The sequence below is a fragment of the Sorex araneus genome, chromosome 11 (assembly GCF_027595985.1).
Source record: "Sorex araneus isolate mSorAra2 chromosome 11, mSorAra2.pri, whole genome shotgun sequence".
Classification (NCBI taxonomy): domain Eukaryota; kingdom Metazoa; phylum Chordata; class Mammalia; order Eulipotyphla; family Soricidae; genus Sorex; species Sorex araneus.
The window spans coordinates 27072010-27097546 of record NC_073312.1 but is presented as its reverse complement, the minus strand read 5'-3'; the positions used below and the strand labels follow the sequence as shown (position 1 = coordinate 27097546).

Here is a 25537-nt window from a genome sequence, read left to right as displayed (position 1 = left end):
AGCAGAACGGAAATGATTTATTTTGAATTGCTTGTTATGAATAATCTGCTAAAAAATGATCCAAAAAAGTTTTCTTGGCACCTCCTTTTAGATCTGGTCACACCTTGAGTTCTTGGTGCCTTGGGAACTGGCAAATCTACCTGTCCTCAGGGCTCCTCGGTCACGTGTCCGGCCCACTGGGAGAGTATAAACACATCGGAAGAAGGTTAACGATTAAATCACAGGGATGAAAGGTCAGGAGATCTGCCTTTGGAACGCCAGAACACCAGAAATGGGAGTGCACCCAGTGACGCTCACCTTCCACCTTCTCTCCTGTCAAGAATAAGTTCAGAGCACCAAGAACGGACCAGGGCTTCATTCGGGAGGCGCATCAGGAACCATGCTGGAGGAGTTCTGCAACTCCACCTTCTGGGTAAGAAACGACGGGGAAGTAGATAGACACGCATTGGTCTGCGACTTGGCTTTGCCTTAGAAAAGCAAAGTGGGGGCCTGGGGATAGCTCAAAGGGCTGGAGCCCCTGCATGTGGAGGCCTCAGGTTTGACCCTTGGTAGGGGGAACCCTGGGGACCCCCAGCACTGTGGAGTCTGAGCCGTGCCTCACCACGAACTGGAGTGATGTCTGGACCGCATAGCCCAGGCTGCGTACCGCCAATGTTTCTCCACCTCCCACCCCCGAAGAAATGAATACTTTCTTGGTGATCATAAATGAAGTCATAATTTCACGTGAAGATCTTCTATGTGGAAGAGGTTGTGTATTTATTCTCTGGCTTCCCGTGTTTATTATTCCCCAGACTCTTTTCTACTACATAAGGTTCCAATGTCATCCACACTGGCAGAGGGAATCATCGTGTCCAATTTGTGGGGCAGGAAGAGGGAGAGGAGCAGGTCTGAAACGGGGTCCGTCGATGTGTTCTGGTGCTCAGGATGTGAGTGCAGCCAGGAAGGCTGCTGTGGACACGGAAACACAGAGGCGAGTTTGGAATTCACTTCAAACAGAGTGTCCACCAGGACAGAATGAAGCGTCTTTGTTTCTTTTTCTTTTTGATTTGTGGGCCACATCTGGCTATACTCAGGGGTTACTCCTGGCTTTGCACTCAGACTTCATTCCTGGGGGGACTCAGGGGACCCCTAGGTGATGCTGGGGATCAAACCTGGGTCGGTCGCACGGCCTTAGAGCATCATCTTCAGCCTTTCTCCATCTGTGGACGGCAGCATCTTCGGGCTGGTGGCTGGACATCACTGAGCTAGAGGAGAAAGGAGCTGGGAGTCAGTGGGTCTGAGAAAGTATGGCAACACGCTGCCTGCATTCACGAAGGAATCGTCTGCCTTGCTGGTCAACTAAGTAAAATGTCTTGGGGGAATTCTCGGGGATATAAAGTGAGAAGATCTTTTGGAGAACCGAGAAAAGCATGAATGAGATGGCAGAGACTCAGGGAGCCCCTCACATTGTAGGATAACATTGGGTTTGTCCTTTCATCCTTGTCGCAGGGAACTTGGGTTTTTATCAGGTTACAGCTATCACAGTGCTCCTGAGTCACTCCCATTCCTTTGTTTATCTGTAAACTCTTCTCTGCACCCTCTTTCCCAACCAGTTAATCACCTTTTCCCTGATCAGATTCTGTTAGCTTATAAGATCAGATCCTTCTAAGGATACCGAACTTGTATTGTAAGTTATATCTTTTGCATAGTTTACCTTAAAGCAATGTCCTTTCTGTATAGACATAGTAAGGCAGTTAATATTATGCTCTTGTAACTTGGGAGTTGATTGACTCCAAATAATATTTACTCCTGGGCATCTGCTTTCTCAACTCAGTTGCCCTTAGTCCCTAGCATCCTAAAAGCACGGTCCCGACGAGGGACAGAATGGACCCAGGGCAAGCTGTGAGCTACCCTGGCATCGAAATGGGCCAGGCCAAGTGCCATAATGGTTAACTCTAAGTTAAGAGCGTGGTCATGGACAAATGCTGCCATGACCCCAAAAGATAACTGGATAAGGACCCTCCTGGGGTTAGGAAGACTAACCTGGCCTGAGAACTGTGGTCTGGAATATATAGTGAGATGTCCCCAGGAAGAAACAAATTTTAAGTTTGATATATCTCTTACTGTGCTCATATAGGATGACATTGCTAGAAATATTAGAAGTAGAAACAAATTTTAAGTTTGATATATCTCTTACTGTGCTCATATAGGATGACATTGCTAGAAATATTAGAAGTAGATTTACTCTATTTAAGTGGATCACTAGCTGAGGAAAGAAGAAAGTGACACACCCTCATTGGGATCCCACCCTTGAGTGGATCTCCTATAAATTTCAAGTAATCTCTTTAGATGAGATTTTGTCCTTGAATTAATCTCTTGCAGGAGTGGTCTTACCTCTCTGCTGATTTGTTAATGTTCAACCCACCTTGTATCACCACCCTACGTGATTACTATATAAACTAAGACTGTAAGAGCCAGAAGGAGAATGAGGGGGATCCAGAAGGAGAATGAAGTAGCATGGGGGGAGGAAGAAGCAGGAGGAGAATCAGAGGAGAATGGAGATGGGAATGGAATAAACTGCAATTGATACTGACCAGCCTGGTCCTCGTTTCTTCCTTCGCCTGCCCATTGCCATTGGCCTCCCTGGGGTGGGGGAAGCGGAGACCACTGGACACAAGTGGCAGGAGAGATAGAGTGCTGGCAAGAGAGAGAGAGAGAGAGAGAGAGAGAGAGAGAGAGAGAGAGAACGCTGCTGCCCTTAGGTCATTACACATCACATCTTAGGAAGAATCTGGCCCCAAGGCTCTGCAGGCCAGGACATAGCCACAAGTGTCCTCAGGGAACTGGGGCTTCATTGCCCCCCAGCCACGACCTGCAAATGCCTTCAGAAAAGTATCTGGCAAGTCATCTTGGCCAGGATATTTAAAGAATCTGCAAACAACTATACTGATGAACTTAAAGAAAAATAATGGGCCGAAGTGATAATACAGTGGGTAAGGCATTTGCCTTGCACAAGGCCAACCTAGGTTTGATCCCTGGCATCCTATATGGTCCCCCCAAGCACCTCCAGGAGTAATTCCTGAGCATTGCAGGGTGTGACCCCAAAACATTGTAGAACTGTAGCACTGTCATCCTGTTGTTCATTGATTTGCTCAAGCGGGCACCAGTAACATCTTCATTGTGAGACTTGTTGATTTTGTTTTTGGCATATCAAATACACCACGGAGAGCTTGCCAGGCTCTGCCTTGTGGGCAGGATACTCTCGATAGCTTGCCGGGCTCTCCGAGAGGGACAGAGGAATCAAACCCGGGTCAGCTGCGTGCAAGGCAAATGCCCTACCTGCTGTGCTATCACTCCAGTCCAAAAAGAAAAAACAAAATCTATCCTCATTTGACCCAGCCCTATGATGGGTCTTCTCCACCGTCACCTCGCTCTCACCTCACACACTGTGTTCATCACGGAGGCAAAGCCCTGTGCAAAGTCTGCGAGTCGTCTCTGATGGTCCGTGTCTTGGCTGCTCCTCCACCTTCTGACTGGCCATGTCTTGGCCGTCCTCCACCTCAGGCACCTCTGAATCTTCCCTCAGGTCATTTCCAGGTGCTGACTAAGCAGAACGCGGCTGCTGTTCCCTGTCAGGAAGTTTGATCAGCTCCAGCAAAGACCAAGCGTGTCCATCCCAGAGAACTCTTCTCTTCTCGAAATGGAGGAAAGGGTCCCTTGAGCCCCATTAAGAGTAATCCCTGAGTGCAGAATCAGGAACAACCCCTGAGCACGATGGGTGTGTCCCCAAAATAAAAAAGGAATGGAAGAAAGTTTCCTTTTTAAATTTTTTTGGGGGCCGGGGCCATACCAGACTGTGCTCAGGGCTGACTCCTGGCTCTGTTCTCAGGGATCATTTCTGGTGTGCTAGGGGGACCCTATGGGGTGCTGGGGATTGAACCTCAGTTGGCAGCATACGGGACAAGTGGTCCACCTGCTCTACTTTCGCTCCAGCCCAGCATTCCTTTCCCTTAGTTATTTGTGGGATGCGGGGTGGTGGTGGGGTTCCTAAGCAGTGCTCAGGGGCTCAAGGGTCACCCCTGGAGGTGTTCAGCTAGAATGCGGGACACAGAGTTCCATGTTCATCCTGATGAGGTGGTGGTCCTTGCTTCCAGTGGTGCGAAGGGCCACTAGGGTCACAGCAGATGGTGCCCAGGATGGGACTCAGGGCTTCTGCACGTCAGGTATGTCCCTTGAGTTCTCTCCCCGGCTGGTGGAATGGTCTCTCTCTCCTTCCTGCAACTTGACCCGCAGGATGGCGAGGTTGACTCAGAATAGCTGGTGTAGAGACTCACTTGGATCCCAGACTGAAAGATTTGTAGTGGTTGGATTGGCCAGAAAAGTCACCCCTTATTATTTAATGGTGAGTGTCAGGGAGTGAGTAGGAAACTACGACTAGTGAAAGGACAGGCTTGTGTGGACATAAAACTATGGGAACACTGGAAGGGAGGAGTGTGGCCTGGGGCTGGTCTTTGTGTATCCGGGGTGGGGACTCCCTGCTACAGAAGAAAAAAGGTGTATCAGGGCTGGAGATGTTGTACACCAGGTAGGGCATTTGCCTTGCCCATGTCCAACGCAGGTTTGATTCCCCAATACCACATATGGCCCCTGAACCCACCAAGATCGAAGCCTGAGTGCAGAGCCTGGCGCGAGCCCTGAGCATGGCCAGATGTGGCCCCACAACAAAACAAAAATGTTTTAAAAAGTGTACTAACAGTCCCTCTGTTTTGTTCCCCCCAGAACTCCTCGTTCCTGGACAGTCCGGAGGCAGACCTGCCCCTTTGTTTTGAACAGACTGTTCTGGTGTGGATTCCTTTGGGCTTCCTCTGGCTCCTGGCTCCTTGGCAGCTCTTCTGGGTATACAGATCCAGGACAAAGAGATCTCCTATCACCAAGCTCTACCTGGTCAAGCAAGTATGCAAACCCATTCTTTTTAAACTCGTTCCCTGGCGTACAGTAGAGATGTTTTCCTGGTAGCTGAAGTGTTTTCTTCGCGCTTTCCTAGGGGCGATTTCTCTCATGATTTGTGATTCGTGATTCCTAGGGGCTGCTCCATCAGGTTGAACCACACCCTGCAGGCCCTTGTACCCCAGGCCTCCCTCCTCCCTGACTCTGTCTCCTGGTTTAGGTCACTTAACAGTGACTTAAACCTTAAAAGTATTGGATTCCCTAGAGGCCCACAATGAACAATCCTCCAAGCAGTTCGCAGTATTTGAGACACAGAGACTGGATGATCGCATTTTAGACCATAGAGTTACTACCCAGGAGACTACTTCAATGGACATCTACCAGGAGGTAGAAGTGAGCTACTTAATATTTCCACTGCACCACTGCGGCAATCCACTCAGCACCCACCCCCTGGTGGGTGTGGAATAGGGTTCCATGGTTTCATTCTTATGGTGACTTCTAGAGGGAGGAAGGGTGAGTGCTCACGGCACTAGGCCTGGATGAGGAATGATGGACCTGTCAGTGGTTCCAGAGTAGAGAGAGGGGAGAAACTGCTCAACCAGTTGTACTGGTTATGCAGGGCCTGAGAGACCTGACGTGGAAGACATTAAACCATTTTGAAAAATCCATCTGCTGCTTCTTTAAGAAATTTTAAAAAATTATTATTATTATTAAAAAATTATTATTATTATTGCAATAGTTTTGGTAACACAGCTACAATAGTGTTAACATTTATGATGTTGATGTATTGTATAAATTCACTGAACACCCCCTTTCCCCTACACACACACACACACACACACACACACACACACACACACACACACACCACCAACCATTGTCTTGACATTTCATCTGGTTTGATCTTTCCCTCCACTTCTTCCCTCACTATTCACTGTTTGGTAATCTGAGTCTTGTAATTCAAGGTTAGGTGTTTTGTTACTGTTCAATACTATCTATTCCCTTGCTTTTGTTTCTCTACTAACCATAGATAGTGGGATTATCTGGTACTTTCCCTTTTCCCTCTGACTTCCTTTGCTTAACTCGATGCTCTCCAGTTCCATCTAAGTTGCAGCGGACTGCAATATTTCATCTTTTTTTTTTTTTACAGCCGCATTGTTTCCCACTGTGTTTATATACCACATAGGTGTACATACATCTTTTTGAATTACTGGGCTGTTTGTGTGTGTGTGTTGCGGGGGGGGGGGTGCGGGGGATGCCAAGAACTGGAATTACTCTGTCATATGGGAGCTCTATTCTGACTTTTGGGAAGGAATTTCCATACTATTTTCCACAGAGATGGAACTAGATGTTATTCCTACTATCTGCCTCTTTTCACAAGCTTATCTGTGTATGCTCCGGGGGGCCAGGGAAAGCCCCTCGGCTCTCTCTCTCTCCACCTGCTTTTGGTGGACTCCACCGCTCCCCAACCCAGGACGACTGATGCCATGGGCAGATGAAGGAGGAAACGAGGCTGGTTGATGATCAGTTGCCGTTTATTCCATTCTCCCCAAGCCCCTGTTCCAGTCTCACTAAGCCCCCCATTCTAGTCTCACACTGCCCCTCATTCCCGTCTCCTCCTGTCTCTCCCGCTCATCTCTTGGCACTCCATTTCACAGCCCCGTCTCTCCACGCACCTGCATCTCACAGCCCCGTCTCTCCACGCACCTGCTCCTGCATTCTTCCACTACATTCTTCTCCCTCTGTCCCCCTTGCTAGTGTCTCCGCACTCCATCTTGTTGCCCTGGTCTCTCTCTTGTCTCTCTCCAACTCCCCGCATTGGGGTAGATACCACATCCCATCCAGTAGGACATTCAACATACCAAAAGCTCTTCCTGATCACCCATCAGGCCCAAGGGCGGAAATACCACCTCTCCTTAGTCCAATAACTTAGTTAACATCTGAATTAACAACTTAATTCTACTTCTTTTTTTTTTAATGATTTCTTTTGAAATGGTAGGCATTTATTTTTTTATTTAAGTTTTGCTTTTTGGGTCACACCCGGCAATGCACAGGGGTCACTCATGGCTCTGCACTCAAGAATTACCCCTGGCGGTGCTCCGGGGACCATATGGGATGCTGGGAATTGAACCCTGGTCGGCTGCATGCAAGGCAAACACCCTACCCACTGTGCTATCACTCCAGCCCCTCTACTTCTTAATATTAGTTATTTTATATGGACACAGTAAGAGATAGATTGAGCTTGTAGGGTGGCTCACCTGGGGACATCTCGATATAGATCTCAGACTACAGTGCTCAGGCCAGATTAATTTTTCCTAACCCTAGCAGGGTTCTATTTTTTGGATTATGACAGACTTTGTCCATGACCATGCTCTTAACTTATAGTTAAGTATTATGGCCCTTTGGCCTGGCCCATTTCGATGCCAAGGTAGCTCACTGTTTGCCCTGGGTCCATCCAGTCCCTCATGGGGACTCTGCTTTTGGGGTGCTAGGAAGTAAGGGAAACTGAGGCTTAAGTCGAGAGAACAGATGCCCAGGGGTGAGTATCATTCAGAATCAACTCCCAAGTTACAAAAGCATAGCATTAACTGTCTTCCTGTGTCTATACAAAAAGGACATTGCTCTGAATTAACTATGCAAAGGACTTAAGGAGAAGAGAAAAGCAATACTTACAAGTTAACAGAGCACAAAGAAAGAACTTACAAATAAGCACAGAGGAATGGGAGCACTGGATGGGAGTAACCCAATAAACCTAAGCTCCCTGTGGCAAGGCAGAAAGGACAAACCAATGTTAACCTATACTTCTCTGTCCTGATATTTAAATAGGGTTTGAGACAGGTAAATTAGATCCAGGCTTCATGTATAGCTATGCCCTGATCTATAGCTATTACCTTCAATCTTAAAAGAAGGCGGTCAGGACTGGGTCAAAGGAAGTTAGCTTTTCCTCAATGTTCTGAGTGTCTGCCGGCGAGCTTTGCAGACTATATCTGAGAGACATGATTGGGTGATCGTTTCTCCTTGCTGACCAGAGTGCCCAGCACAGGGGCCAGTGCTCTTTACACATATTGAGTGTTGATGTTGGCAGCACCTAAGAGTCTCTACTTTGAGCCAAAGCCACATCAGACTCTGAACTTTGAACATGCCTCAGTAAACCTCACAGCACACTCCGAGGTTCCAGTCCATGTTAGTCAAGTTAAGGGGATCTTCCCATTTTCTGATGCTTCCATGACTACATAATGAGCAAGCCACTCAGTTTTCTGTCACCATCATAACTATAGCAAAAAATTAACTTTTAAATTATTTCTTGGTTTGGGGACCATGCCTGGCTCTATTCACAGGGCCTTAATCCTGGCTGTACTCAGGGATCTCTCTGGTGCTTAGGGGACCATATGTGGTGCTGAGGGTCAAATTAGGTCAAGTGTACATATAGCAAGCTCTCTACCTGACGTACTGTTTCTTGGACACTAGTAACTTTTTAGAAAATTTTATAGAGATATAACATATACCATAGAATTCATCCAGTTAAGTACCTTGTTTCTTTCCTATGTTCACCAATATCACCTCTATACATTTTAGAATTATTTTTTATTTCTTCAGAAAAGAGATCCCTTAACTATCCAATTTCTCCATTTCCCTTAGTCCTAAGTAGTCACTAATGTATTCCTTATTATTATTCTTTCCCTATTCTAAACATTGCTTATGCATGGAATCATCTAATACATGCTCTTTTAGATTTGATCTTTTTCATTAGGCACAAAGTTTTCAAAGTTCACTCATGCTGTAACATGTCTTGGTACGTAAATTCTTTTATTTTGGTTTGTTTTTGGGCCACACCTGGTGGCCAGTGTTCAGGGATTTCTCCTGGCTCTGCACTCAGGAACTACTCCTGGCAGTGCTTGGGGGCCATATGGGATGCGGGGATTGAACTTGGGTTGGCTGTGTGCAAGGCAAGCACCTTACCTGCTGTACTCTCTCTCTCTCTTGCCCCTTCACTCCTTTTTCATAATTGAGTAGTATTCCATCATACGGCTACATCACTTTTTTTGTGGGGAGGGAGGGTGCACCCACAGGGATCACTCCTGGTTTTGCACACAGGAGTCACTCCTAGTGATGGACTGGGGTTGGGGTGGGGACCACACAGGATGCTGGGGATCCCTCTTGGCTGCATGCAAGGCAAAAGTCCTACTTGCTGTACTATTTCTCTATCCCAACATTTTCTTTAACTTGTATAAACACAAATCTCTATGGAGAAAAGAAAATAAATGTGTTTACTACTTGTTTGTTCCTATTGGTAGTAATCTACTGGTCCTGACTCTAGTCTTAGGAGCTCCATTTAAAATGTCTATTTGACTCTTTGTTCTCAACCCTGAAAACAACAGCAGTCATGAAAAGGGATGGAGTTATTTTCAATTTTCTGAAATAATGGGTTTCTCTGTAACACAAGTCTAATTCCTCAAGATGCATAACTTAACTTCAAAGAGACCTGTCTAATTTACTGCTCTCTCAATTTGCTTTAATTCTCTGCTTACTCTCCTCCTTCCTTATCTTTGGGTTGTTTGTTCTGAGGCTATGGAACTGTTATGATTGGGCTTTTGCTAGCATGCTTCTTTGTTGGTGCATTGTTTGCTGTACCTAAACCAAGCTGTTTTGCTTAGCCAAGAGACTTAGAGGCATTGGTTTAAAGGCATGTTCTTACCCAAGGCATAGGACATTGAATGATATGAAAGAAGGAATGAAAACATGAACTCAGGTGGAATCCCGGGGCAGGGAGATGAAAGATGAATTTGGATGGCAGGGGCGGTTACGGGGTTATGGAAGTGCTAAGGTCAGATGGTAAGAGCAGCGGACTTAGTGCTGAGTCCAGGGTGCAGAGGAAATCAGCAGCATTATTCACAGAGGCACAGCATGGACAATGGCCTGGCTTGACTGGGAAGATTTCAGAGAGCAAGATCAAGGGAAGCCCAGAGAAGCCGGCTGCGGCTGAATGAACAGAAGCAGTTTCAAATACTCGACTGTCCTGTAAGTGGATGGGATGCTGGAAATGGTAGTTCCTGAACAAAATGGAACTGAAGTTTACCTGTGGGCCAGGGAGAAGGTAGAGTCTGTGAGGGGTAGAGAATTCAACCAGTGTGGGCCAGCGTTCTTATCTAAGTGCTGGGGAAACCAGGGCCATGCCGTGGAGGGGTGCTGTGGCCCAACCACTGTCCACTTCTCTCCTGGCATAGATTCTCTGTAGCCAGCTATGCTTAGTCAACTCCATCCACACTAAAAGTTCATTGAAGAAATCAGACACGAAGGACAAAGATGACTCAGAACTTGGTAATCATTGAACAACCATTAATATTACCCTGATTCTAACTAAGGAAAGAGTGGGCGTGTTTCTGATTGTAAAACGGATGCATGGTCATTGTAGACAGGACAGGCACACTAGGCAAGAAGGAAGAAACTTGAGATTCTTGAGAATTTTACCACTGATATATTCCTGTTCACATGTTGGAGTTTCAGTTCTCTTAAGAAATTTAAAAGTAACAAAGAACCCCTAGAAACTTCATTTCTGCCCAGTCCTTCCTTATTTTGATAGGGTTGAGGTGTGACTCAGTGATAGAACTCATGTCTTCTGTACGTGAGACCCAGGCTTCACTCTTCAGTATTGCAAAAAATAAAATAAACTACCTTGCTTTGATGGTTACCCCCATATCTGCAAATAATGTCTGTATTTCTGAGTCAGTTAACTTCGGGGCAGACCAGTTCCTGTCCTCTATGATAGACATGATTTAAACTCATTGCTCCAACTAGCTGGTTTCCTATTTTCTTTGCTACTTTTCTCAGCCTTTTAACTTTTTACTACTATGTTTATTCTTTCTGTTAGTGGCCATTATACCTTGAAATAATACTCTATCAGGACTGGAGATGTAGTTCAGTGGTGGAGTCCATGATTTGCATGTATGGTGCACTAGGTTTGAACTCCGACACATGAAATGAAATAACATTTTTTTTGCTTGTTTTTGGTGCACACCCAGCAGTGCTCAGGGTTTACTCCTGGTGGTACTCTGAGATCACTCCTGGTGGGGCTCAGGGAACCCTATGGGGTGCTGGGGATTGAACCTGGGTTGGCCATGTGCAAGGCAAACTTCCTACTTGTACTGTCTCTGTAGGCTCTAACATTTGAAAAAAAAAATCTGCTGTCAGATTTTTTTGTTATTGTTGTGAAAACCTGGAGGATTCATGCCCTTAAATTTTGGGGGGCTGGAGAACATCTTCAAATAAAATGTTCAGAGCAAAGAACAGCAAAGAAAGCAAGTGACTAAGTCTTTCCTTCCTGGAAATAGTCATCTGACTATGGAGTGTTATAATAAAAAGTTATTTTAACCTTAAAGATGTTGGTATATTGTTTTCCAACAAGAACAACAGCAACAAAAACACAATCCTGTATTGTGGGTCCTCTCATTCCTTGCTATTCAGAAACTTTTATCTTTTTTTTTTCTTTTTTAGGGGGGAGTCACACCCGTCGATGCACAGGGGTCACTTCTGGCTCTGCACTCAGGAATTACTCCTAGCAGTGCTCGGGGGACCATATGGGATGCTGGGAATCAAACCTGGGCTGATCACATGCAAGGCAAATGCCCTACCCGCTGTGCTATTGCTTCAGCCCCAATCTTTTTTATTCTTGATGTCCTAAAATTTCATGAGTTTGGGGAGATGGTTCTTTTTTTTTGTTCCGTAGCACCTACACTTTCAAACTAAAAACTCTTGTCTTTTCTTTTAGTTTTTTTCTTTTTTATACATATTTTTTATTTTATAAGGTAGTTCACAATATTTGATTACATTTAATATTCAAACACTAATCCCACCACCATTACACCTTCCCACCACCATATCTGGGATGTTTCCATCCCAAGCCCCAATCCCTGTCCCAAAGCACAACCAAAACAATATATTTTGTGTTGTTTGTTACAAGAAACTGCTGAAAATGCTACAAAAATGTATCCATAGAGTAAAGAGTGTGAAGATTGTTCTATTGTGGTAGGGGCCATTAAGACCATCTTTAAGATATCATTAACATGTTGTTAAAGGTTGAGCGTTGTGAACTTTTGTATATATATATATATATATATATATATAAACACGAAAGTTATATATAATATATATTATATATATATAGTTGACTTATTGTTACTGTTTTTGGCATATCGAATACGCCATGGGTAGCTTGCCAGGCTCTGCCATGCAGGCGCGATACTCTTGGTAGCTTGCCAGGCTCTCTGAGAGGGGCAGAGGAATCGAACACTGGTCGGCCGTGTGAAAGGCGAACGCCCTACGCTGTACTCTTGCTATGTGTAAATATATATGCATGTATACATATACACCTATATTTCCCTCTGTGATTGGTTGCCTACTATTTGAATCCCATCGAATGTGATGTGGTACTCTTGGAGAACGGTTAGGGAGTGTCTTATGATCTATCATGCTGCCTCGAATGTGGCCTCTCGGTCCAGAACTTGTGTGTGAGGTGGCTTATGGGTGTGACCTCTGGGTCGCTGGAGACAGTGGGAAACAGGCAGAGGATCTCCACTCCCAGTCCTGTTGAACCCAGAGTCCCCAGTCACAACGTTCTGCATACCTGGTTTTGGTCAGACTTCACTCGTGCATGAGGCTCAGGCTGAGCGTGTGGGGAGCGGCCTTGAGCATGGTGGCAGTTGGGTTCTGGAGGTTAAAAATTCTTGTCTGTCTTATCACTGAAAAATGTTCAATTTTTACTTTTCTCCTGCATTATTGCAATTCCATCCCTGGAACATCTTTTGGATGAGTATTGTACTCTGACTGGATCTTCCTTCTCAGCTTTGATCCCTCCTTTTTTTTTTTCTTTTTTGGTGACACCCAGTGATGCTCAGGGGTAGTTCCTGGCTCTGCACTCAGGAAATTTTTCCTAGCAGTGCTTGGGGGACCATATGGGATGCTGGGGATTGAACCCGGGCTGGCTGTGTGCAAGGCAAACACCCTCCCTGCTGTACTATCACTCCAGGCCTTCCTCTCCTACTTTTTTTTTTGTTTATTCCACCTTTTTTTTTTTAATTTTTTATTGTGGAAAGTTACAAAGTTACAAAGTTTTCAGGTTTAAATCTCAGTTATACAATGCTCGAATACCCATCCCTTCACCAGTGCTCATATTCCACCACCAAGAATCCCAGTATAGCTCCACCCCGCCCCCTCACACCCCAAACACCCCCACGCCCCTAGCCCCCCCGCCCTAAGCCCCCCCCCGCCTGTGTAACTAATAAATTTCACTTTACTTTCACTTTGATTGCATACAATATTTCAACAAAACTCACTATTATTGTTTGGAGAGTCTCTCCCCTAAAGTCAGACCTGCTGAAAAGGAAGCATTAGGTAATTTGTTTTCCATTGCTGAGGATGAAGAAGTGTGAGGTCGAGTGACCACACTTAGCGGCCTCTCAGTTTTGGGTTTCTGTAATTTAGTATTTTAGTAACTAAGTCCAGAGAGATATCTGCCAGAAGTTGCATCGTTGCCAACTTGTACTTCTCAGTTACATTATATTCCACATATGAGTGCAATCTTTCTATGTCTGTCTCTTTCTTTCTGACTCATTTCACTCAACATGATACTTTCCATGTTGATCCACTTGTATGCAAATTTCATGACTTCATGTTTCCTGACAGCTACATAGTATTCCATTGTGTAAATATACCAGAGTTTCTTTAGCCAATCATCTGTTTTCGGGCACTCTGGTTTTTTCCATATTGTGGCTATTGTGAACAGAGCGGCAATGAACATGGAAATGCAGATGTCATCTCTACTATACCTTCTTGCCTCTCCGGGATATATTCCCAGGAGTGGTATTGCTGGGTCAAATGGGAGCTCAATTTCTAACTTTTTGAGAATCGTCCATATTGTTTTCCAAAAGGGCTGAACCAGTCGGCATTCCCACCAGCAGTGAAGGAGAGTCCCTTTCTCCCCACATCCATGCCAACACCGGTTGCTTTTGTTTTTGGGGATGTGGGCCAGTCTCTGTGGTGTGAGATGATATCTCATTGTTGTTTTGATCTGCATTTCCCTGATGATTAGTGATGTTGAACATTTTCTCATGTGCCTCTTAGCCATTCGGATTTCTTCTTTGGAAAAGTTTCTGTTCATTAAGGTACCTAGAAACAAATGAGAATGAAGACACGAGCTACCAGAACCTGTGGGACGCAGCTAAAGCCGTTTTAAGGGGAAAATTTATAGCTCTGCAAGCATATCTCAGGAAGGAAGAAAGGGCCCACATAAATAACTTGACTTCACAGCTCAAGACCTTAGAAAAGGACCAACAAAAGGAGCCAAAACCAGGCAGAAGGAAAGAGATAATAAAACTTAGAGCAGAAATTAATGACATGGAAACCCAAAAGACAATCCGGAAGATCAATGAAACCAAGAGCTGGTTCTTCGAGAAAATAAACAAGATTGATAAACCACTAGCAAGACTCACAAAGAAAGAGAGAGAGAGAACCCTTATAAGCCGAATCAGAAATGAAAAGGGGGACATCACGACAGAAACCAATGAAATTCAAAAGATCATCAGAGACTACTTTGAAAATCTCTATGCCACGAAACAAGAGAATCTAGAAGAAATGGATAAATTCCTCGACTCCTATAATCTCCCAAGGCTGAACCAAGAAGACCTGGAGTACCTGAATAGTCCAATTAACATCAAGGAAATTGAAATGGTAATCAAAAGTCTCCCCAAAAACAAAAGCCCAGGTCCAGACGGATTCACTAGTGAGTTCTTCCAAACATTTAAAGAGGACCTTTTGCCAGTCCTTCTCAAGCTCTTCCAGGAAATTGAAGAAACAGAAACCCTCCCTAACAGTTTCTATGAGGCTCATATCTCCCTAATACCAAAAGCAAACAAAGACACCACAAAAAAAGAAAACTACAGGCCAATATCCCTGATGAACACAGATGCAAAAATTCTCAACAAAATATTAGCAAATAGAATTCAACAACTTATCAAAAAGATCATACACCACGACCAAGTGGGATTCATCCCGGGGATGCAAGGATGGTTTAACATCCGGAAATCAATCAACATAATCCACCATATCAACAAAAGAAAAGATAAAAATCATATAATCTTCCTCTCCTACTTTTAAAGAACATCTCTTGTTCTCTCTTCCCTGATGTTCTGAGATATTTCTTCAATATTTTCTTCCCTTCCGGGTTTCCTATAAAGCCTTTACTTTAGTCATGGTGAGTTTAATTTCTGAATCTACCTTATAAAAAAAAAGTGAGCAACTTATTTTTGAAAGCCATGTCTTCTCAAATCTCTTATTAATTTGACATTTAAATTAATAAATGTGAGAATAATGAAAACTTATCTTCTGGTTACTTAATTATTTGTTTCCCAGAAGCAGCTGGTCTATGTAATTATTCTAGGTATCTTCTTTGCAAGTATTGATGTTTTGCAACTTTCTAGATGTCACAGTGTTCTGTTTGTATTATAAACAAAGGACAAAGCCAATGAACAAATATGGCTGGAATAATTTTTCTCTGGCCTTGTAAGTCAGCTTCTCTGCTTGGCCTCTTTTTGGTGGGCCCCTGTAAGTGGGGTCCTAGACCTGTGTTCGAACTGACCCTCTCTCCTCCCACTCCTGTGTGCCAAATGAAGATGATATTACTCCCAGACACCACTGCTCATACAACCTTTCTTGCCCTCTTGGGGAAAACCATTCCACTTCTTTCTAGAATAATGTTGTTTTAGCCTAGTTGGGGATGCTGTGACAAATACAGCCCTTGCCTGTGGATTTGTAGTGCTGGGTTGGGTGTGAGAGAGAGAAGGAAGGGCAGGCACCCTGGAGGGTTCTGGGAATGACTTGGAATAAGGCTCCTCTATCTTTCCTCCTTTTTACATTCTTACTCTCCATCTGTGTTGACTACAAAGAGTAGATGTATATCGGCTAAGACTTTCTCACCTACAGTTCATGGCTCTTAGCTGAAAGAAGAAGGACTTTTCATTACCTTATGGTGACTTTTGTTCAATATTTTGAAACCATTTAATGCACTTAAAATGGGGCTGAAAATTCACCTGAGTGCCTCAGACGGGAGCAGGTGTCATCCTTTCACCTGCCCCCTAAGAATTTCAGATGCTGCAAACCTCCAGAGTCCAATGAAAAACCCAGGTACGCAGGTCCAGTGACTGCAAACTCCAGGCCTCAAGAGACAGAGGAAGGGCTGCTCCTTCCCATCTCTCCAGGTACTTTTCTCAAGCAGGAGATGAGACTGTTCAGAGGCTGTGCAGAGCCCGGGTGTGTGCATTTTGCCATTCAACAGCATCAGCAGGAGGATGCTGGTTTCCAAGCTATTGACCTCAGCTGGCACATGATTGCAGCATGATTGTAGCAGCCCCAGGCATGACATTCTTATGCCAATACACAGAGAAAGATAAAAAGTCAGGTGTCCTAGGTCTGACTTTAAAAAGGGAAAAGTTCAGGGACGTAGCTTACTGGTAGAGTACATGTTCTGCATGTCTGATGCTGAATTCTATCCCTGACATGAGGAGGAACAGGAGGAGGAAGAGGAGGAGGAGGAGGAGGAACAAGAGGAGGAAAAGGTGTCAGCTTTATTGGCATATATCTGACATACCTTTAAACTCACCCATTTAAGTCCTATAATTCATGTAGTATATTCCCAGAGTTTTGTGAAACTCACCATCGTCTAATCCTAGAACACTTTCATCACTCTAAAAAGAGAAATCCATACTCCTGGCTCTGCACTCAAGGGGTCATTGCTGGTGGGGCTTGGGAACCCTAAGTGGTGTTGGGGATCAAATCTGGGCCAGCTGTTTGCGAAGCAAATGCCTTAATAGCTATACTATCACTATGACCCAGAAACCCTGTACATATTAAGCAGTAATACCCTCTTCCCCTTTACCCCCCAGCTACTTGTCTACTTCCTGTCTCTATGAACTTGCCTACTTAGTACATTTTATATACATGGATTTATACACCATGAGCCTTGAGTATTTTATCTCACTTTTCTCAAGCAGTAAGAGTCAGAACTTCACTCCTGGTTCTTTTAAACTATTTTTTTTAAAAAAAATTTTAATGCATATAAGTCAATGTTTTGTGTTTCTCATTATGGGCCACACATAGTGATTATTTGGTCCTCCATCAGGACCATGCTGAGTGGGAGGGCGCCTTGTGGTGCCAGCATAGACCCTGGGGCCCCTGCCTGTAAGGAATAATGTGCTCCCCCACTTCTGCCACATTCCCAGCCCTATTTTATTTTATTTATTTATTTAAAAAATTTTTATTTTCTGGCTGGAGTGATAGCACAGCAGGTAGGGTGTTTGCCTTGCATGTGGCCGACCCAGGTTCAATTCCCAGCATCCCATATGGTCCCTAGCACACCGCCAGGAGTAATCCCTGTGCATTGCTGGGGTGTGACCCCAAAAGAAAAAAATATATTTTCATAAAGTTGTTCACAATAATTGATTGCATTCAATATTTCAACACCAATCCCACCACCATTACACCTTCCCACCACCATTATTTCAAATTTTCCCACCACCACTCAAGCCTGTCCCACAGGCAGATGCTAGATTATTTATTTTGTATTGCTTGTTATGAATAGCATGAGATGTCTTGCGGCCATGAAAGAGGCCACGTGCTCCTGGAGTTCTAAAATTTTAAATAATTAGGGCCTGGAGACATCTCTGCAGCGAGCTGCTCAGTTCTGAGATTTAATTTGTGCGTCTCCGGATCACGGCTGCCAATGCACTAAAAGGGCACCCAGAGGCAGTTCGTGGGTGTGACAGCCAGGACCCGGTAGGGGTGGAGAGATGGGAAGGAGCGGGCCCTTCCTCCATCTCTTGAGGCCTGGAGTTTGCAGTCACTGGGCCTGCGTACCTGGGTGTTTTCATTGGATTCTGGAGGTTTGTGGCCCCCGGAATTCCTAGGGGGCAGGTGGAAGGGTGACACCTGCTCCCGTCTGAGGCACCCAGGTGAAATTTCAGCCCCATTTTAAAAGTGCATTAAATGGTTTCAAAATAATGAACCAGAATCACCATTCTTGGGTTTGAAGACTTTTTTCTTTTTTTTTGCTTTTTGGGTCACACCCGGCAATGCACAGGGGTCATTCCTGGCTCATGCACTCAGGAATTACCCCTGGCGGTGCTCAGGGGACCATATGGGATGCTGGGATTCGAACCTGGGTCGGCCGCGTGCAAGGCAAACGCCCTACCCGCTGTGCTATCGCTCCAGCCCCTGAAGACTTTTTTCTTGAATCCAATGGAAAGAAGGTTCATGTATCACCCCCCCACCCAACCTTCCCTAAGCCCCTGACAACCAAGAAACTGCGTGCTGTGTTCACCCCCTCCTAGGGTGGATTTTGACATATAAATGCAATCATATGGTATGTGGTCTTAAGTATTTGGCTTCTCTCAATTATACTTTTTATAGTTGTGCATGTGGTATCTTGTATCTCTTTCTAATTCTTATTTAAGTATATAAAATACATTTGCAGATATGCCATATTTTGTTCATCTGACAGTTTATGGGCATTTGGGTTGTTTTCATTCTTTGTTTTTGTTTCATTTTGTTTTTGTTTCTGGGGCCACATCCAGCAATGCTCAGGGAATACTCCTGGCTCCACACTGAGGAATTAATCCTGGCAGTGCTTGGGGGACCATAGGCAATGCCGGGAATTGAACCTGGGTTGGACATGTGTAAGGCAAGTGCCCTGCTCACTATACTATCTCTCTCTCTCTCTCTCTCTCTCTCTCTCTCTCTCTCTCTCTCTCTCTCTCTCTCTGGCTCCACTTTGTCTTTTTGTTGTTGTTGTTTTTGGTGTCAGGGAATCATCCTCAGGGCCTTATACTTGCAAGACAAATGCCCTTCTGCCAAGTCACCCCTCTGGCTGCTGTTTTATTTTATTTTGTTTATTTGGCTTTTTGGGTCACACTCTGTGATGCTCAGGGGCTGTTCCTGGCTCTGTACCAGGAATTCATCCTGGCGGTGCTTGGGGGACCATATGGAATGCAGGTTGGTTGCATGCAAGGCAACCACCCTACTCGCTGTACCATCGCTCTGGCCCCTGTTTGCTTTTAAAAGCAATGCTAATTTCGTATGCAAGGTTTAGGATTTCCACGTTCTAGGGTGTATTCTTAGAAATGCTGAGTCATAAAGTAACTCTATGCAGAATATTTTGAGGAACTGACATACTGTTTTTCCAAGTGGGCTGTTGCCCTTGACACTTCTCTCAGCAGTGTATGAGAATAAGCCTATACTTATTCTCGTCACGACATGCTATTGCCCATCTTTTGGGTTCTAGCTGTCCTAGTGGCATAAAATGGCACATCATTGTGGTTTTGACTTATATTTCCCAAATGACTGATGGCATTAAACAGTCTCTTCAGTGATTTAAGGACATCTATTAAAAAATGCCTTCTTAGTAGGGCTGGAGAGATAGTACAGTGGGCAAAGCGCTTTCCTTGTATGTGGCCAATCCTAGTTCTATCCATATTACCACATGTGCTACCCTGAGCACAGAGCTAGGAGCAAGTGCCTTGAGCACTATTGGGTGTTTTATAAGGGAGAGTATGAATAGACCTATTAAAGTATAAAAATGTGTTTTATCCCAAAATGGGAATATTGGCTTTATATTGAACAATATTATATTAGAGATAGTTATTAAGTATCTGCATTAATACGTATATGATTCTTGCAATAAAATCTGTATAGGTATTTTAAAAACTCATCTGAATTGACTTAGCACATATAAAATGAAACATTAATTCATGAATGTAAAAGTACAAGACCCTTAGCAAGTTAGGAATAAGCAAACTATTTTTTTTCTTTTTGGGTCACACCCGGCGATGCACAAGGGTTACTCCTGGCTCTGCACTCAGGAATTACTCCTGGCGGTGCTCAGGGGACCATATGGGATGCTGGGATTTGAACCCAGGTCGGCTGCGTACAAGGCAAACGTCCTACCTGCTATGCTATCACTCCAGCCCCGACAAACTTTTTCTTAATTGGAGAGAGGAATAAGAAAGGATTCACTCACAAGGTCCATGAGTGAATGTCATACTCAGTGGCAAAGTGGTGAGAAATTTGTCATGTCCTTTAAAGAAGATCCTTTAATGCTTCTTGCAAAACTGGTTTCCAAGATTTGAATTCCCTAAGCTACTGCCTGTATAAAGCTCTGTATCATTGCTTCAAATCTGAAAGATAATCTAGGGTGTTCTTGGTGAGGTGTTTATTTCATTGAAGGGTTTTGTTTTGTTTTGACTATATCCCTCCATTCTCTTCCAGTTCATTTGATTGACAGGTGTGCTGTGAACTTTATGGGCTTTCTTTTTTTGAAAAATTTTTTAATTTTATTGAATCACTGTGAGATAGTTACAAGCTTTCATGTTTGGATTACAATCTCACAATGATCAAACACTCCTCCCTCCACCAGTGTACATTCCCCACCACCAATATCCCGGGTACACCCCCCTCCCCCTGCCTCTATGGCAGACAATATTCCCCATACTCTCTCTGTACTTTTGAGCATTATAGCTTGCAACACAGACACTGAGAGGTCATCATGTTTGGTCCATTATCTACTTTCAGCATGCATCTCCCATCCCAACTGGTTCCTCCAGAATGGGCTTTCTTTTGTATGTAAGTATCTTTCTTTCCCCCTACTCTTACTGCTTTACATATTCTGTCTCTGTCTTTGGTTTTTGTCATTCTGATTATAATGTGTCTTGGAGTTTCTCTATTTGGGTTTACCAGGGTTAGGCCCAAGCACCACGTGTCTTGTGGCCTCAGCACGAGCGCCCACATTCTTGGCATGTCATTTTCGTTTTTAAAAACACTCAACATTCCTCAAAAACTCTTGTGGGTCTCATTTGAACTTTATTCCATTGCCTGAATGATGCAGCTCTTGACTGCAGAAATATTTATGAACGTGCATTGTCTGAATCGCGGCAAGCTCTTTTTATTGCCCTTTACTGGGACAAATGCCATTTGAAAGAACAATGTCCTCTTATCTGTTGTCTGTCCCCTTTTGCAGGTGCTGGTTGGAATTCTGCTCATTCTTGCTGCCGTAGAGCTGGCCCTTGTGCTCACAGAAGATTCTGGACAAGCCACACACCCTGCTATAAAATATACCAACCCGAGCCTGTACCTCGGCACCTGGGTAAGGCTTATCACCACCTCTGCCCTAGTTACTCCCACTAAGAGGTGATTCTCCTCTTAATCACCTCGATGGCATTTGTTCCTTTGGAATGAACTCCAGTTTCATCTACTTTTCTCAAGGTTCTTATTAGGTGAGGCCAAACTCGACTGCAAAAGGTTGAACCTTCATACCCCATTCTGGAGCCCTCTCCCTAAGGTTCTTCTCTTGCCATGCAGGAACATCAAGGAAAATCAGGTTTCTCTATGTTAGAGAATTTTCTAAATTCTGTAAATATTATTTTTCTTCTGGTGAGGGAGAGAAATTGGGTCACCCCCCCAGTGGTGTTCAGGGGCGATTCCTGACTCTGTGCTCAGGGATCACTCCTGGCGGTCCTCAAGGAGCCGTATGTGATGTTGAGGATGGAACCAGGGTTGGCAACCGACAAGACAAGCACCTTACACTTTACCCTCTGTACAATTTCTCAGGCCCCTGTAAGTGTTATTTTAAAATTGATTTTAATCAGTGGACTCTGAACCTGGAATCACTGGCCTAAACTTGATGACAGAAATTGATTTCTCCAGCAGGCGTTTGCTTTTTGGGGGGAGGACATCTCTACAGTATTTAAAAGACATTTGTGTTCTGGCTGGGGACATAGTACAGGAAGGAGATATGGTGCTTGCCTTGTATGTGCCAACCCCAGTTTGAACCCTGACACCACATGTGGTCCCCTGAGCCCTACAGGAGTGGTCCCTGAACAGAGTGCCAGGAGTAAGCCTTGAGCACCATCAGGTATGTGCCTCACCGGACAAAAAAGACAACTGAGTTTGTTGTCATCATTTTAAATGAGACGCAGGTCACACAATTGTCTGGATTGTCACTTTTGAATGATCAGAACATTTGACAGTGAGGTGTTTGCATCCCTGTGGGGCACCTGTGGGTCAGGACTGTGAGCTTAGGCCAGGCATACCTCAGGACATGTCGCCACCCTCAGACCCCCCGGCATGTGGTATCTTTGCTGGTTATCAGCGTAATAAAGCAAAGGAGCGCTGAGGCAGCTGTGGGTCAGAATCCAAGTATGGGCTGATTGAGTGTCTTTTCCCAGCCCAGGGAAGTTGATTGACATCAAGACACATCCACAGTGGGAATTCCAACACCAGGCAAACTTTCTAGTGATAAAGCATGACTTTGTTTTCAGAATGCCAGTTTCCTAGTCCTACAATAAAATCATTATCAAACAAGCTCATGATATAAGGCAAGGTTTTCTTAAAACAAAGTGCTTAGCCTGACATTATTAGGAATTTATTTTGTTTGGTTTCTTGGGGGCCATACCTGGCAATGCTCAGGGGTTACTCCTGGCTCTGCACTCAAGAATCACACCTGGAGGTGCTCAGGAGACCATATGTGATATCAGGGATTGAACCTAGGTTGGCTGCGTGCAAGGCAAGCACCTTACCGCTGCACTATCGCTCCTGCCCAAGGAATTTTTGATATAAGCAACTTTCCCCTGAGACCATCTACTGGACCCTTGCTGAACCTGCAATTAATGCAATCAGTGGTCTTCTCAAGGGTTTTCTGAGAAGGCTCCTAAAGTAACTCCAGTAAGATTCAGATGTTGACCTTTTGTTCTCTTGAGTGATGGATAGAGATGGGGTGGGGAAGAGGGTCTCAGAAAGAGCACCAAGATCTTGAAAGGGTTTGTTGGCCAGACTACGAGAAGAAAGTGGCTATTTGGCATTTAATTCTTTACATACATATTCTGCTTCCTGTCCGTGGGTTCTGTAATCTTTCTTGTCTGTTGTCCTAGGCGAGGATGATGGTTGCAGACCTTGATGGTTGCAGAACTTGACTCTCTCTCTCTCTCTCTCTCTCTCTCTCTCTCTCTCTCTCTCTCTCTCTCTCTCCCTCTCTCTAGCTCCTGGTATTGCTCATCCAGCATAGCAGGCGATGGTGTGTGCAGAAGGACTCTTGGTTCCTGTCTATGTTTTGGATTCTCTCCATCCTCTGTGGCACATTTCAATTTCAGACTCTGATCCGGGCACTCCTCAAGGTAAGAGGAAGAGTGAGGGTTCCCTGAGGAATGCTGCTGGACAGCTTCTAGGTGAGAGTGAGTAGCGGGCAGTGAGGGGAGCCTCGGGAGAGAGGACAGAAAAGGAATCTTGATGTGGGTTTTGATCACAAATATTGAAATATAGCCTAACGGTCAGCGAGGCTTTAGGCAGATGAAGACTCATCTCCCCTTCCTTTTTCATCCATCTCCTCCCCCTACAGGACAGCAGTTCAAATCTGGTCTACTCCTGCCTGTTCTTCATTTGCTATGCCTGCCAGCTCCTGATCCTGTTCCTTTCAACGTTTTCAGAAAAGAGTGACTCAGAAAATGTGAGAAGTCCCTCTGCCCACCTCTTTCCTCCATGACTGGCCCAATGGCATCTTGACAAGTGTAGCTCTGAGATGTCCAGGTCTTAGGAGCCCCCCACCACCACCAAGCCCAGAGACAAGGCACATAGATTATTTTATGAATAAGGAAATATAAGGTGATCATAATCAGACTACAGAAATATTGATCTTTTGGGGTCTGGAGTGATAGTACGGCAGACTGGGTGCTTGTCTTGCATGCAGCAGGCTTGGGTTAGATCCTCGGCATCACATATGGTTCCCAAGCCCCACCAGGAGTGATTCCCTGAGTGCAGCAGAGTCAGGAGGACACAGCTATATATATGGGCCTTAATAGGTGAGGTGGATTCTCAACTCTGCTCAGGAATCTATATATACCTGGCAATCCTCAGCCTGACAGGATTGATGAACACCCCCAACCCCCAATGGTGCTGGGTAACACTAGGACCATACCTAGAGGTGCTGGTGGGTGGAAGCTGTAAGGGAAATCATGCAGTCTGGGGCTCAAACTTGAGGCCTCAAGCACACAAGCCATGTACCCCATCTTTTGAGCTACCTCCTCTAAGTTTGTTTTCGTTTGCTTCTGTTTTGGAGCCACGCCAGAGATGCTCAGGGCTTGCTTCTGGTCCCCCCGGCCCCAAAAGTGTTGATACTTGCACAGACCCACTAGCAGTCTTCAGCATAGATATTCAACTCATACATGTATGCCCCCCAAATCTGGTGATTTTTCTACTGGTGCCCTATAGACCTATTTTTTTACTGGTGACTGGGTCTCCAATAAACCTGTTGCCCAGCCAACTTCACTCTCACACTGGTTTTCTCAACACATCTTATTTAAAAACTCAGCTTCTGATGTTGGAGTTCCACTGGAACTCCGGTTTCCAGTGAATTTACTTACTGGCTTTTTGTATGTCTTACAGAATCCATCATCCACTGCCTCGTTTCTGAGTAATATTACCTTTAGCTGGTATGACAGGTAGGAGACGTCTGAAGTGTGTGCTTTCTGTCCCTGTTTCCTCATACTCTGGAAGTGATGGGAATCTTAACTTTCTTACGTGTCTTTTGAGACCTTTATTTCCCTGCTCCTAAGAGTCAGAACACCTGGTAACTTGCCCATCATTTTAATTCATTCTCTTCCTAGGGTGTATTGGAATATGGAGAAGATAGGACCATATTTGTTCTCCAAAACCAGGACACGAGGAGGCCATAGGACAGGAAAGGGGACATTGGGAATCGGGCAGTGTGGTCTGAATTTGGAGGGGTATAACAGTTGGCTTGTCTGCCAATGCCCATGAATCTCTTTTCAGATCAGGTCTGTAGTGTGTAAATAAAAGAAAATTATAAAGGAAAACATCTAGATTGAAACGAAGTTACTTAGACAATATTAGTTCAAGTGTGTAATATCCCACTACAAGCGAGCACTTCTAAGTGGATGCATTCAGTAGGTCAGAGTGAGTGGCCAGAAGTGAGGGGAACCAAGACTAAGGAATGGGTCTGATCCCATCCACGCCCTGATGCGTGTCAGTGAGCTACAGAAACATCTTCCATGTCTCTGGAGGCCAAGGAGGGCAAGGTGCTCCTCTCATGCCAGTGCTTGAGTCACCTGCATTCAGGTTAGAAGGCAAGGGGCCCAGAGAGATAATACCTACCCTGCACATGGTGGATCTGGGTTTGATCCCCAGCACCACATATGGTCCCCTGAGCGCTGCGATCCCTGAGCTCAGAGCCAGGAGTAAGTCCTGAACATTGCTGGGTGTGGCCCAAAAAATAAAAGAAGGAGGAGATGGAGGAAGAGAAGGAGGAGGAGGAGGAAGAGGAGGAGGAGGAGGAGGAGGAAGAGGAGGAGGAGGAGGAAGGGGAGGAGGCAAGTCTTGATTTCACTTAGAAGCTACTACCCCTCTACCATCTCCCATCCTAACCTGAGGAGGCCTGATAAAGGGGCTACTCTAGGGGCTGCCTCCAGGTCAGCTGATGATGATGGGTCACTCCAGGACAGCTGGGGGAGAGAGAGGCACCCGACACAGAGGAAGAAGGAGCAGAGGCTGGGAGCAGTGATGC

The 25537-nt window shown here is 44.9% G+C and overlaps 1 protein-coding gene across 1 annotated transcript in view; it reads left to right on the top strand.

The window, feature by feature from the left end:
- The first annotated feature begins 379 nt into the window (after positions 1 to 379).
- ABCC2 (ATP binding cassette subfamily C member 2) overlaps positions 380 to 25537 on the top strand; it is a 68018-nt gene continuing 42860 nt past the window's right edge. Inside the window, exons 1-6 of the mRNA XM_004616415.2 lie at positions 380 to 412; positions 4759 to 4932; positions 20984 to 21109; positions 23001 to 23135; positions 23357 to 23464; positions 24400 to 24455. Of these exons, the coding sequence (XP_004616472.1) occupies positions 380 to 412; positions 4759 to 4932; positions 20984 to 21109; positions 23001 to 23135; positions 23357 to 23464; positions 24400 to 24455 (632 nt within the window). The remainder of the gene's footprint in view (positions 413 to 4758; positions 4933 to 20983; positions 21110 to 23000; positions 23136 to 23356; positions 23465 to 24399; positions 24456 to 25537) is intronic.